The sequence below is a fragment of the Paramormyrops kingsleyae genome, chromosome 22, assembly GCF_048594095.1.
Source record: "Paramormyrops kingsleyae isolate MSU_618 chromosome 22, PKINGS_0.4, whole genome shotgun sequence".
Lineage (NCBI taxonomy): Eukaryota > Metazoa > Chordata > Actinopteri > Osteoglossiformes > Mormyridae > Paramormyrops > Paramormyrops kingsleyae.
Window position 1 is genome coordinate 21,369,896 of NC_132818.1, and position 12,691 is coordinate 21,382,586.

At 41.8% G+C, this 12,691-nt stretch overlaps 3 protein-coding genes across 5 annotated transcripts; 1 reads left to right on the forward strand and 2 right to left on the reverse strand.

Annotated features, from left to right (window-relative positions):
* Positions 1-2,381: 2,381 nt before the first annotated feature.
* LOC111856068 (salivary gland specific protein SAGSIN1) lies at positions 2,382-5,172 on the reverse strand. Of its 2 annotated transcripts, none has more exons than XM_023835711.2 (2): positions 3,912-5,172; positions 2,382-3,502 (listed from the first exon to the last, which is right to left on the reverse strand). In XM_023835711.2, the coding sequence occupies exons 1-2, from the start codon at positions 4,089-4,091 to the stop codon at positions 3,482-3,484; spliced, it is 201 nt and encodes a 66-aa protein (XP_023691479.1). In that variant the 5' UTR covers positions 4,092-5,172; the 3' UTR covers positions 2,382-3,481. The 2 variants fall into 2 exon arrangements, with proteins under 2 accessions (XP_023691479.1, XP_023691480.1); XM_023835712.2 differs by having other exon boundaries at positions 3,891-5,172.
* A 60-nt stretch (positions 5,173-5,232) lies between these two features.
* LOC111856067 (ras-related C3 botulinum toxin substrate 1) lies at positions 5,233-10,140 on the forward strand. The gene is made up of 6 exons (XM_023835710.2): positions 5,233-5,589; positions 7,545-7,616; positions 7,798-7,915; positions 8,138-8,200; positions 8,299-8,458; positions 8,548-10,140. The coding sequence occupies exons 1-6, from the start codon at positions 5,555-5,557 to the stop codon at positions 8,676-8,678; spliced, it is 579 nt and encodes a 192-aa protein (XP_023691478.1). The 5' UTR covers positions 5,233-5,554; the 3' UTR covers positions 8,679-10,140.
* A 211-nt stretch (positions 10,141-10,351) lies between these two features.
* On the reverse strand, positions 10,352-12,677 carry whr1 (winged helix repair factor 1). 2 transcript variants are annotated; one of them, XM_023835708.2, is made up of 7 exons: positions 12,508-12,677; positions 12,231-12,320; positions 11,726-11,886; positions 11,046-11,281; positions 10,858-10,955; positions 10,617-10,764; positions 10,352-10,527 (listed from the first exon to the last, which is right to left on the reverse strand). In XM_023835708.2, the coding sequence occupies exons 2-7, from the start codon at positions 12,316-12,318 to the stop codon at positions 10,482-10,484; spliced, it is 777 nt and encodes a 258-aa protein (XP_023691476.1). In that variant the 5' UTR covers positions 12,319-12,320; positions 12,508-12,677; the 3' UTR covers positions 10,352-10,481. The 2 variants fall into 2 exon arrangements, with proteins under 2 accessions (XP_023691476.1, XP_023691477.1); XM_023835709.2 differs by having other exon boundaries at positions 11,741-11,886; positions 12,508-12,676.
* Positions 12,678-12,691: the final 14 nt, after the last annotated feature.

A 12,691-nucleotide genomic window follows, 5' to 3' on the forward strand; every position in this document is an offset into this window, starting at 1 on the left:
AAATGCATGAATGCCTATGATTGCATTTTTGCCACTGAGGGCATAATTTTGAAATATTGTGATGGAGTCATATTCATGTCATCATATATGACTTTTAAAATGTGTTCATGTCTTTTGCACTGAGAATATCGCATTTTCTGCTTCAGTGAAGTTTTCCCCTTTCGGTTGATTTTTACCCTTGCCGGCCCAGTTGGGTTGAACCAGTCAAAGAAAAAAACTATGGTGGCCCGACTGACTGCCCACCCCTGCGAGGCATGCAAGCCCTCAATCAGCTCAAGCTAGCCCTGCTGGTCCTGTTTCCAGCACCCTTCCACACTATTTTCCCATTAATATCATTGCAGATGTCATAGCAGAAGCATGAATTTTCCTGAACAGGAAACAACATTTCAGCGTGGGGGGCATGATTGACAGAGGGGCCTATGATATATTTACACTGGTCTGGAACTGAGGCAGAGAAGTCTGCAAACGAGTGACTCAATGTATTTAAAACTGGTCAATACATTAGCATTGTCTTATCATCGTTTAGTCGCCAAGTCGAGTTCGACTCATGGGCTTCAGCACACCGGTTGCTTCTGTCGAGCTTCTTCTCTCTGAGCCCCTCCAGACTCGCCTTCATCACTCCAGTTATGGTGCCCATCATTCTCAGCCTCTGCCTCCCTCTTCTCAGCCTCTGCCTCCCTCTTCTCAGCCTCTGCCTTCCTCTTCTCAGCCTCTGCCTCCCTCTTCTCCTTCTGCCTCCCTCTTCTCAGCCTCTGCCTCCCTCTTCTCCTTCTGCCTCCCTCTTCTCAGCCTCTGCCTCCCTCTTCTCCTTCTGCCTCCCTCTTCTCAGCCTCTGCCTCCCTCTTCTCAGCCTCTGCCTCCCTCTTCTCAGCCTCTGTCTTCCTCTTCTCAGCCTCTGCCTCCCTCTTCTCCTTCTGCCTCCCTCTTCTCAGCCTCTGTCTTCCTCTTCTCCTTCTGCCTCCCTCTTCTCAGCCTCTGCCTCCCTCTTCTCCTTCTGCCTCCCTCTTCTCAGCCTCTGCCTTCATCTTCTCCTTCTGCCTTCAGTCTTCCCCATCATGAGATCCCTCTCTGACGACTGATGCCTTCTCAAGATATGTACAAAATATTTAAGCTTCTACCTCATCAATTCTTCCAAGGAGCAATCTAGCTGGATTACATCAATTACTAATTTGCTTGCTCTTTTTACCCACGGAACTCTCAACAGTTTCCTCCAACACTAGAGTTTGAATACACCTGTACTTTTGTGTTCAGCCTTACTAATAGTCCAGCTGTCCATACGTCATTAATGGAAACACTACGGCTTTGACCATGTGCACCATTCATTATGTTATTTAGAGTTGCCATCACTTTAACATAGATTCCGTATGTCTTCATCTTTTTTTATCACATACCAGTATGTCTCACGGCAGAGTTATTGGAGATATCTATTCTATAATGAAGAGCTACAGTCCTGGTTTGTCCAGATAGGAATGGATCCGGTAAATCATGTGAATATATATTCATTCTTGCGTTTTACAACATTTACCAAATAAATTACAAATATTAAGATAATGCTGTTCTTCGGTGATTCTCAGTTGTTCTGAATCCATTGCCTAATGATTCTAGGACTAATCATGAACTCTGATCATATACTGCCGCATTAATAAACATGCTGTTCACATATAATACTTGGTACTTTATATAAAACATAAAAAACTAATGTAGCTTCTCCAAATATTAATACTTTAATTGTAATAAAAAGCTATAAAAATTCAATTTTTGTTTTCTTTTCAAGTTGCAAGTATTGAACAGTGTTTCTGAACTGGTGGGCTGTGACCCAAATGTGGGCCATGACTTAATGACCAAGCAAACATAGGTCTTGAAGCCAATCCAGCTAAGAACCATTGCATGACTGTAGTAAACCTCAGCCCTTAATTCTGAAAACATATTGCGGCAAGAAGATTTTGTGGAATATATCCCTGGGAGTGTTATCTACACACAAAATATTTGATCTGTTTGATCACAGAAAATTATCATCTTTTATACATATTTTCCTACTTCTGTCATAAATAACTACAGATATAACAGTATTAGGATATTTGCATGTCACATGACCTAAAACAGCTGTTCTCGCACGTTTCTTTAGCTCCTCTATATATTGGCTTTGTTCCAATATCAGATAATCCGAATAAACTAACGAACCAACCTTCAAGCACATTATTAGTTTGAATCATTTTAAATGATGAGGGTAACAATGAGAGGTTTGGGAGCCAGTGTCATGAAAAACTGGACTGAGCCTTTGTCCTGCCTCAACACACGTTCTCATTCTGAGAGGTAAACAACTGTAATAAATATCAAATACTAAGCAGAACCTAGTTTGAGACACGAAGATGTACATCATGTATTCTTCATAATTTATTGTATAATGGTCATTTTTAAAACGACTGCACAAAGCTTTATTCGATGATGTACAATACTTTTGTATCCCATGGTAACTAAAGTACAATGAGAAAACACTAAAAACATTACCAAATACATAACTGATTACACCACTACCATGCAAAAAAAACACATTGATAAATAATTGTTTTCAAATTAACAAAAGTGGTGAAATCAAATTACATTCTTCAGTTTTAAATACGGCGGTTATAAGAGGATGTAAACCAACAACTGACATAACACAAACCTTACAAAGCTACATTAAAATACTTCAGATTCCTCATTTAAAACCCATTATTGACTCCAGTAACTAGTGAGGGTATGTTGTGTACAATTACACCAAAGGCTGGCATGTGCCACTCTACTACATCTTAATACACAATTCCCATCAGGGTTCCTGCAACCCAACACTTCCCAATACCCACAATGCCCTATTGTTAGGATGTCAACCACATGATCACAAGCTACGGAGGTGTGGTAATCCTCAGTCTTCTTACAATCGAGATGATCCTGTAGCCAGTCTTCCCAGAATGCTCGATTCCACTACTGAGCAAAGTAGTATAAGTTCGCAGGGTAGGGAATATACATTTGAAAAGGAAATTATAAAAGAAAAGGCCACAATAGTGCTCAAGTTCACACCCACAATTGCAGAGACAAAAAGGCTCCAGATTTCTCATCGTTGACCATATGGAAGGTTGTTTAGACAGGAATCTTCATCGCTGAGGCAAGTTAAAAAAAAAAGAAAAAAAGCCCTGAACATTGAGATCTATATCATGGTCACACATTTCGTATCCCTGAACACTGCCTTTCACCAAGTCCACGTCTCTTAAATAACTCCTTGCCATGATATTATACCTTTAGAGATCTGTGTGTCGAGCTTAGTATTGTCATGGTAACGTTCCTCAAGCGGGCGATGTGAGCGGACCGACAAAATCATTGTTACTTCACACGCCATCCTTGTGAAGTAATCCTGTCTAGTTTCCGTATGACCACCAGCACACTCAGCGTATACAGCGATTATAATATGGTTGAGGCATACGTCTTCAGCCTTGTCAGCCATATATCAATGGATTTCAATATGCACCTGCAGAATAAGAAAACAAGCGGAAGAAATTAGAACATCAATCGCCATCAATGGCAAACATTACTTGCACTAGCCTAAGGCCATATATCATATTCTGACAATGCCCCACAGATTTAACCATTTACACGATGTTCCATTCTATACATGTTCAAATGTCAAAATGTTACCGAGAGTTCAACTATACTTAGTCTAAGAAAACAGGTTAGACGGCCGAGTTGTTTACAACTTTCTCTGACCCAATACAGTAATACATAGACATTTAAACAGACTAATTTAATCCTTAATATTACAATATTGACAAACATTCCTTCAACATGACATCCAGAAATCATTTTCCATACAATTCCAGCAAGCTTGCATTATATATTGTACTTGCAGTAAAACGTACCGTGTCACCCTGTTACCTTACCTGCAATCGTACATTGAACATCATAGATGCAATGAGGTAGAGGTAAGGGAATTTGATTCGTAGTCGCCATGCAAGATCAAAAAATATCAACAAGGTTCTCGTCAGCCCTTTGGAAAACACCCCATACGTCCTACCAGCGGACCCAGAAAAGCGGACGACTAAGTAAGACAGACCCGCCATAAGACGACTACCGTCCACAGGTACTGTCTGGTTAGCTAGCGGGCTACTTAGCCGCTCGTCGCAGTACACTGTTTAAACGGTATCACTATTAAGAACGGCCTAACTAAATACATTTCCTTGCCATGTATAAGTGACTATGCCTTCACCCCACGTACGCCGCCCCTCGGCTTTTCATTCACCCGGACCTGCAATTACAGGGATCTCCCACATTCTCCCCAGAACTTCCTGTGACGCGACGGATTTGGCGTGGGTGGCGTTCTGTTTGCGCTGCAACTGCGCAGAGGCGCATGCCTTTGTTTGATCCGGCAGGAGGACGGGATCTGCTCGAAAGTTTACCCTAGATACCTCGAGACACTTTAAAATGACGTTTACTCTGAAAAAGTTGCTTTAAAATGTTATCACGGAGTAGGATTACCTGGGATATTACGGGGTAGGATCCTACTCTGTGATAACATTTTAATTATAAACATTTAAAATCCAGGTAGTGGATATTACCATTTAAAACAGATCAAAATGCACATTTTCATGAAAGATTTGGGATGATTCGCAAAAGTTTAGTGGCTAAAGATAAAATAAAATAATTACCATACATCAATGTTATATGAACCTAACCAAATGGAAGACAGATGGTTTACAGCTTACCACTACATACAACAATTGATTTTCTTGATTTTGCTGTGATTACTTTCCTAGGTACATTAACCGTTTTACATGTTTTAAATAAACCAGCAGATAAAACACACCTTGCTAGTTTGGAATGTACGGCATGCAGTTAATAAAATATATTAATAAAACTGAAAACCCCATCATATATATATGTAATGCAATCCACTTGGAGACGTTTAAATATGTAAGTAAATATTTTAACACATGCACGAGTTAGTGAACACATGCAGTGTGTGAAACGCGAAGGATTCAATGGAGTTGCGACTTTCACGCGTATTTATGGAGTACCCCGACATTTAAGAAATTCAAATTTCCACTCGGCGACGGGACAATAATGATCATTCCTGTATCTATCTGATGTAGATATTTATCTGATATAACAGATAAATAAATAACATAAAGGAGTGTTTCCCCTCTCGTACATCACGCTCCCAACGCGCGCTCAGGATTCCCGGGAGTAGGAGCGGCCGGAAGTGACTCACTGGGAGCTGCAGTTTCCGTCGTCTGGATCGCTGTTTTTTTAATCCGGACTGTTTTTTGGGGTGGTGGCTGTGCGCTTTCCAATCTCAAACCACTCCTAAGTTATTGTCGAGGTGTTATTTCAGAGCCAAGACTTACTAGACTTTAGTTTTTAAACGCCTCGTGAAGTAAGCTAGTTTCCAGACTAGCGAAGGACAACTGCGTCCGACTTCTGCCAAGAGTTTCTTTTTTTGAGGGAAAATAAGTTCGCACAAAGAGCCTTAAAAACCTGCGCCCCTTCGGCAACTCTCCACCAAGTTTCCGGCTAACACGGACCGATGCAGGCCATAAAGTGTGTGGTTGTGGGAGACGGGTAAGTTGGCAGCGGCCGGCCGGCGCATTAGGCTTTTGTTTCGTCCCCGCGGTGCGTGAAGCGTCCCGAAGGAAAGCGGTGAGGCGTCGCTGCTCGGCGGCACAGGCGAGGCTAAACTGCTAGCCAGCTCCGGCTAGCGCCTCCATGTTCCGCATTCCGGACTTCAGCCTCTGCAGGCCACGCGCAGGATGCTGCACTTTTAAGACGCACCAAGCCTGCTCTGCTCTTTAAATTACTCCTTAAATACTTCCCGATAGCGGCATGCCCCCCACGTGCGTTATAAATGTATTATAAGCTGAGCTCTTTCTTTTTTTAGGGGTAAATGAGATTTGTAGCTTAGCCCCAAATACCCCCAGCCCGTGGGAGCGGCGAAGCGAGGATTGTAAACCCCTCCCTGCATTTTTTAGATTAAAATGTGTATGAAGGGTGCCATCGATCAGTAAAAGAAATTTAGTGTTTCCAGATTGAAGTCCGCAGCAGTGGGTTATCTCGAAGCAGCAGCAATTCGGGAGTTTATTGCATGAATCGTCTCAAGGTTAATTAACTGTTTTTTTTTATATATTAAGTTGATCTCCGCAGGACACTTACGGGAAGGGATTGAAGGGACTTCCTCATTTAATATAGAGAGAATCACATGATTGATCTTTTTCTTTTGGCCTTTTCCCCCAAGATTCTAGAATAACTCCCATTTTGAACGTTTTTTAAATATTTTTTTCACGATTTAAATCTGGTTTGGTTTCAGGGAGTGTGCATTAATCACCTGTCGTCATAGTAGTAATAGCTAGGCTGTCACTGCAAGCTTGTATGAGCTATATAGGGTGAGATATAATTTTCCATGTTGAGTGGGCGGTAGTAATTTTTAAGTAGCTACGTACAGGGTGTTTAACATCACAACTTTAAAATGAACACGAGAAGAGAATTTCAGTGATTTACAGATCTGGTTAGATGTAGTTTATCTGTTAACAGGCGCAGTTCTGTAGCTATGCTGAAGTTGTAAGGCGGGTTATGTGCCTTGACTCTGGCTTTTCACTACGTTGTTATCCAACTGTAAACAAATCAGCCAGTGTGAATATCTTCTCACATGTCTGCCTATTACTTGCTCATTTTCAAAATTGCAAGGGGAAGGGATATTTCTCTGGAGGCCCCCAGAGAAAAGACATTTTGTAGCAGCCACGTGGAGCTTCGTGTACAAATGTTTGCGAGATGACAGTAAAGAATGTTGAATCTTGATTGATGCCTATGGCTGTCCAATGCATTTCTTGCTGGTTTCTTGTTTTCTTTTTCTAAAATGATAGTATCGACATAAGGTGTTTTACCATAAGCCTTTTTGAAAACTTAATACATTTTAGTGTGTTTTTTTTAATATACTTGTCTACAAAGAGTAAGCTTAGATGCAGAGAGAGATTTACTTAACAATATGAGATTTGTTTTTTTTTTTGTGGGGTGTGGTGAAGGAACGTTCTGCCTCTTCTCTGTATGGGTCAGTGCGATAAAGAGCCCAGGGGTATAGAGAAAGCCAAGCTGGTAGGTAGTGCTTCTCAGACTCGCTCACTAGGAAACCTTAAAATATACTAGAGCTGGGTGTGTGTGTTTTTCTGGGAGGGTGAACAGACTGGTAGCTATGTTAGCTCTCTGTAGAACATGTTTGTCTTGCATAACAAGTCTTGTCTTGTCAAGACTCGGTCTTTCTGGGTGACAACGAGCAGCTTCTAGTATGTCAAAGCTGCAGCACCTTGGAAGGGGCCAGTGACGTGTGCAGCTAGAGTAAACACTCAGCCACACATGGCTATCTCCATTTTGATCATGGCTATCTCCATTTTGATCATGGCTATCTCCATTTTGATCATGGCTATCTCCATTTTGATCATGGCTATCTCCATTTTGATCATGATGTGAAGATGCACCGATGCGACCGTTTACATTCGTGTGGAGTAATTTTACCTCTTGTGTTTCAGGGCTGTGGGAAAAACATGTCTACTCATCAGCTACACTACCAATGCCTTTCCTGGAGAATACATCCCCACTGTGTGAGTTCACTCGTACAACGTGCAGGAGTTGTGTTTTTGGGGGTGATTTTAATGCTACTTTTCCCTCTTTATAAATTATGCTGAACTGACTTCCAGTACAACCCAATTTTGCTGCCTCGCCTGGTCCCGTTTGCTGGCTGCTTTTGAGTGTGTGAAATAAGGACCTCACCTCCCCCTTCAGGTTCGATAACTACTCCGCCAATGTGATGGTGGACGGCAAACCTGTCAACCTGGGATTGTGGGATACTGCTGGCCAGGAAGACTATGACAGACTCCGCCCCCTCTCCTACCCCCAGACGGTAAAATGGCTTAAAGCTACATTCTGGGATGAGTGACGACTTCTGTGTGATACTGCCGAAGTCACCCTAATGTATGTTACTGTACGGTGTTAAATGGAAGGCGTTCAGCATCTCCAGCAGCTTTACTTTATTATTACTCAGTTTCACTGGCTGTGTTCAGGATTTTCATCTGCTTGTTGCATAGAGCCATTGTGGATATGAGTTTGCAATGTCTGCCCCCAGGATGTGTTCCTGATCTGCTTTTCTCTCGTGAGCCCCGCATCCTTTGAAAATGTGCGAGCCAAGGTGAGTGAGAGGCTTCCTTTATTTAGTTTCCGTTTTGTTTTGTTTGTTTTTGTTTGTTTTTTGAGCCGAGTGCTGAGTTGCCATCCCGTTCTGTGCAGTGGTACCCCGAAGTCAGACATCACTGCCCCAACACTCCCATAATTCTCGTGGGCACCAAGCTCGACCTGAGGGACGACAAGGACACTATTGAGAAACTGAAGGAGAAGAAGTTGACCCCCATCACGTACCCACAGGGCCTGGCGATGGCCAAGGAGATAGGTTTGCGTCCCGATTTGGCGTTGCGTCTGTTTTTGGCCCTTCCCAACAGCCAGAAGTGTAACTTAACCGACCCTCTCTGTGCATCACAGGTGCAGTGAAATACCTGGAGTGCTCAGCGCTGACGCAGAGGGGACTGAAGACGGTGTTTGATGAGGCCATTCGTGCCGTGCTTTGTCCCCCCCCCATCAAGAAGAGGAAGAGGAAATGCTTGTTACTCTAAGGCCCCGTGAATACATACCTGCACTTGCAGGATGGGGACAGACAGACAGGCCATGTTCGCTTATTGTAACTAGTACTACTCGGTACTTACAATAAATAGATTTTACCACACGCATAAAATCTTAGCTAGACTGTACTGTTAGCTCTAGGAATGGATATGATGAAAGACCTGCCCTCTTTTTCTTTAAACTTCACTAAAGACTACAGAAATTCCAGCGGCCTTCTAAAAACTACACTAACTTGTAAACTTCTAGACTGTAAACTGAATGTTCTTTAACCTCATTTTTATTTCCTGTAAGAGGATATATATTGTTTAAACACTTCAGTTGTTGAGTCAAGGTGTTGCCAAAATCCAGAATCAAGATCAAGCTATAATTCTAAGCAGATATAGTCTGTATTTCCTCTTCCCCGATTTCTTTGTTTACATTTCTGTGAAGTCGAAGTAATAGCCTGTGATTTTGAAGGCAATGGTTTCCTGGGGAAAAATGAAACTACAACCAAATTGATTGTGTAGAACTTGCTGTGACATTTGCTTTTAAATTGGTACCACAAAATACTAAAGACTCCCTTTGTCACAGAACATACGGTGAAGACAATATGAATAGAAATGCAATCTGTACTTGGGAACGGATTTCATTTATGTACCATAATTGTGTCCATTATACCTGAATGATCGGAGTTGGTTTCTAGGGAAATGGCATGTTCTAGCAGTGTTTTACAAAGAGCTTCCCCATATGTCATGGGGTAACTGTGAGAAGAAATGGCAGACATGCATATACTTAAGATGCACCAGCTCTCTCATACACCAAACTCCAGCCACCTAGTCCCAGGATGTGTTATTTACCTTTTTTCCATATTCGGGACTGAAAGTCTTGGATAATTACAGTAACTGTTCAGTAGTCCAGTAACTTTCAAATTTTTTTATCAACATTTTCCAAATGTGATGCGTGATTTAGGGTAACTTCAATTGTTTGTATACCAACCTTTCAGAAATGGTAACGCTAACCACTGCAATGTCGCTCCCAGGGTTGGGTCAGTATCTACACAACACTCATGGTCTGTTTTACCATGGCTGTTTTGATCATATTTTTAATCAACGAAGTTATACATCACTGTATTTTAACTAACATTATGAATATTCCTCATTACCTCTTAATGCAAATAACTTTACTTAAAGCTGTATAGCTTTTAAAAACTGCTAAAATTACAGTATGCAATGTACTTCACTTACTGACTGGTAGAATTTAGTAAATCTGAAATGTTTATCTTCCGTTAAACACTTGGTTGGCACAGCCTGACGTGCGAAAGTAATTTGTTTGCGCTCAGGCATTCAGCTGTCTGTGTTCAGGAAAAATACAGATGCTTTTCGTATGACCTTGGCTTTCTGGGTAAATTTGTTTCTTTTTTCACTTTTTTTTTTTGCTGAATTAAAGAGTAAGCCAATAAATTTGAATAAAACAAGACTTGCAATCTTTAAGTGATATTTCTTTGTGGTACCACATTTAGTTAATGTAGCCATGTTTAAGCAATCTCTGTAAGACCTGGTAAATTTATGCTAAGTCATCGGAATGTAAAGTACCTCATAATGGCAAGATTCCTGGAATGTACTGGATCAGTTTTCAGGACAGCCCAGTAAAATGCCAGTTTAATATCCAGATTCCAAAAAGCACTAAATCAAACTGTACAATTTATTATACATTGACTTTTACAAGTACACTCTAAGGCGCATACAGCATGGCAGGCAAAATTTAATGCGACAGTGGCGCCTCCTGGTGCCTGAATGTTACTCATTACACCAGCTACATCAGGATTCAACAAACCGCAGCAACACACCTGAGGTCGTGGATATGCTGATGAGAGGGGAACAAAACAGAGCAAGCATTATTCCACATAGTTATTTTCACTTCTTAAATTGTGCTTGATGCGAGGAAACGCCTACCGGTTCACCATTTCCGCCCCAATGATATCATGGATGTGATACTTCATTTGGAATTTAACCTGAGACGTGGTTTGCCGCCGTTCTAAGTCAGACATAAGAATTTCATTGTATCTGGATTTCTTGATCATGCCGAGCACGGCTTTGCGTCCTAGAGGAGTGGAAAGGCACGTCAGTGGAGACAATCTAGGAAAGGCAGAAGGGGGAGATGAAAATAACGGAAAAAAACAGGCCTAAAACCCACCTTGAATGAAGTGTTTTGTGAATCGGCCGGAGTTGGGGATGGCAAGCCACCAGCTGCCCGCGTCTTTTACAGTCAGCACCCCACACTTCACCAACTGCCTGACAGGGGGATGCAAATTTTTATAATGGTTACAGCCGTTGAGACTTGGAAGGTGGGACAGGACTGCGTAGCCAAGCCCGTCTCCTTACGTTATCTCCGCGTCTGTGAAAAAGAACTGCTGGAGCATCTGGTCCTTGTTGAAGCTCATGTCGGGGCAAGAGGGCAGGACGTTGTTCAGAAACTTCTCCACGGCTCCGAGGGTGGCTCTCCCTGCCTCGCCGGCGAGCACCTTCTCCCTGTAGTCCTCGGTAAAGACCACGCCGACAGCCTCGGCATCGAAGCCCATCTGGAAGACCAGCACTTCTCCTTTCTCCCTCAGCTCGTTCTGCAGATCACAAAACACACATTCAAAAAGTGCATCTCAGTAGCACGATGCATTGTATTATCATTCTGATCATCCATTTAAACAGGGACCAGCAAGTGAAAATAACCAAATGAAGGTACAAAACAAAACAAAAAGATCAACAGATTCTGAGACATGGCTATTGAGGTACTCATTGGGATTCTGCGGCAAATCTCCTGAAAAACTTTGTTACCTAGTTTAATAGTGTTCTGTGGGCTTTTTGGAGAAAACTGAAAGCGAAACTGAACAAAATTATAACTGAAGAATGCTGACAAATTGTTGCATTTCAGTGTTTTTGAAAAAAAAATGAGCAAGAAAAACTTTTTCGTGAAAAAATTAAAGGTGATATTTGATAAGTTGAATCTGAAGCGTTTTGGGACAGTTCTTACCCTTTCCATCAGACAATGCACTTATGCTGGCACCTACTTGGAAAGGACTCACCAGCTGGCGATCGACTGAAGTCCGGTCGCCGTGCAGGCTGTACAGCTGGTGCTGCAGCACGATCCGGGGAAGAGTGTCGTTGAACAGCTTTCGATTGAATAGGGACATTAGGGACTCCAAAGCCGCCTTGATGTCAAATGGTCCATCTGCATTATAACAAGAGTAACACGTACGGCTCACAAATGCAAAAACATATGTGCATACAAACATATGAAAGAGCGACATGGCACCTAAACGTGGACAAAAGTGTCATCTAAATAAAGTTAAATCAATTCAACTAACATGCTGCTACCAGTAACGGAAACCAGTTAGAGGTCTCTTAGCTATTCATAAATGATACAGATGAAGGCAGAGAGTGGAAAAATGAAATGCCAGTCTACGTTTTACACATAAGAAAGCATTATCTTGTTGCTGTACAGTTCTGTACATTACGGTTAATAAAAGTAAAAACGAGAACGTGAACAGATATCGTACGTAGTAGAATCCTTACCATTTGCTTGCACTCCGACGTTATCAGATCCGCTTTTCCATTTTTTCGCTGTGAACGTTTCTGGAATCAGCGTCCTTTTCCTGTTCATCGCTGTAAGGTCAAGGCGACATGGTCATACCTTTAAATATGTTTGCTTAGTTAATATTTGTTTATTTTGATCCACAGGTGACTATGGCTGGCAATCTGTTTACCAGTAGGTTTTCATATCTTGATAACATTTTGATAGTAACTAGCTAACAAAACTCTTCTTATGTTTATTAAATTTAGAAAATCTTACCGATAGCAATGAAACCATACTTTAAATTTAATATGACGAATTATAAAACTCCTTATTTCTTATAGCATAAATATTCCAGCATAGATTTAGATTTATGAAGCAAGGGAAACGCGACTGCAACTGCTGGCGTAACGGAGACTGTGCATCTCTAGTGGAAGAAAGTTATAGCGCCCCCTGCTGTGGC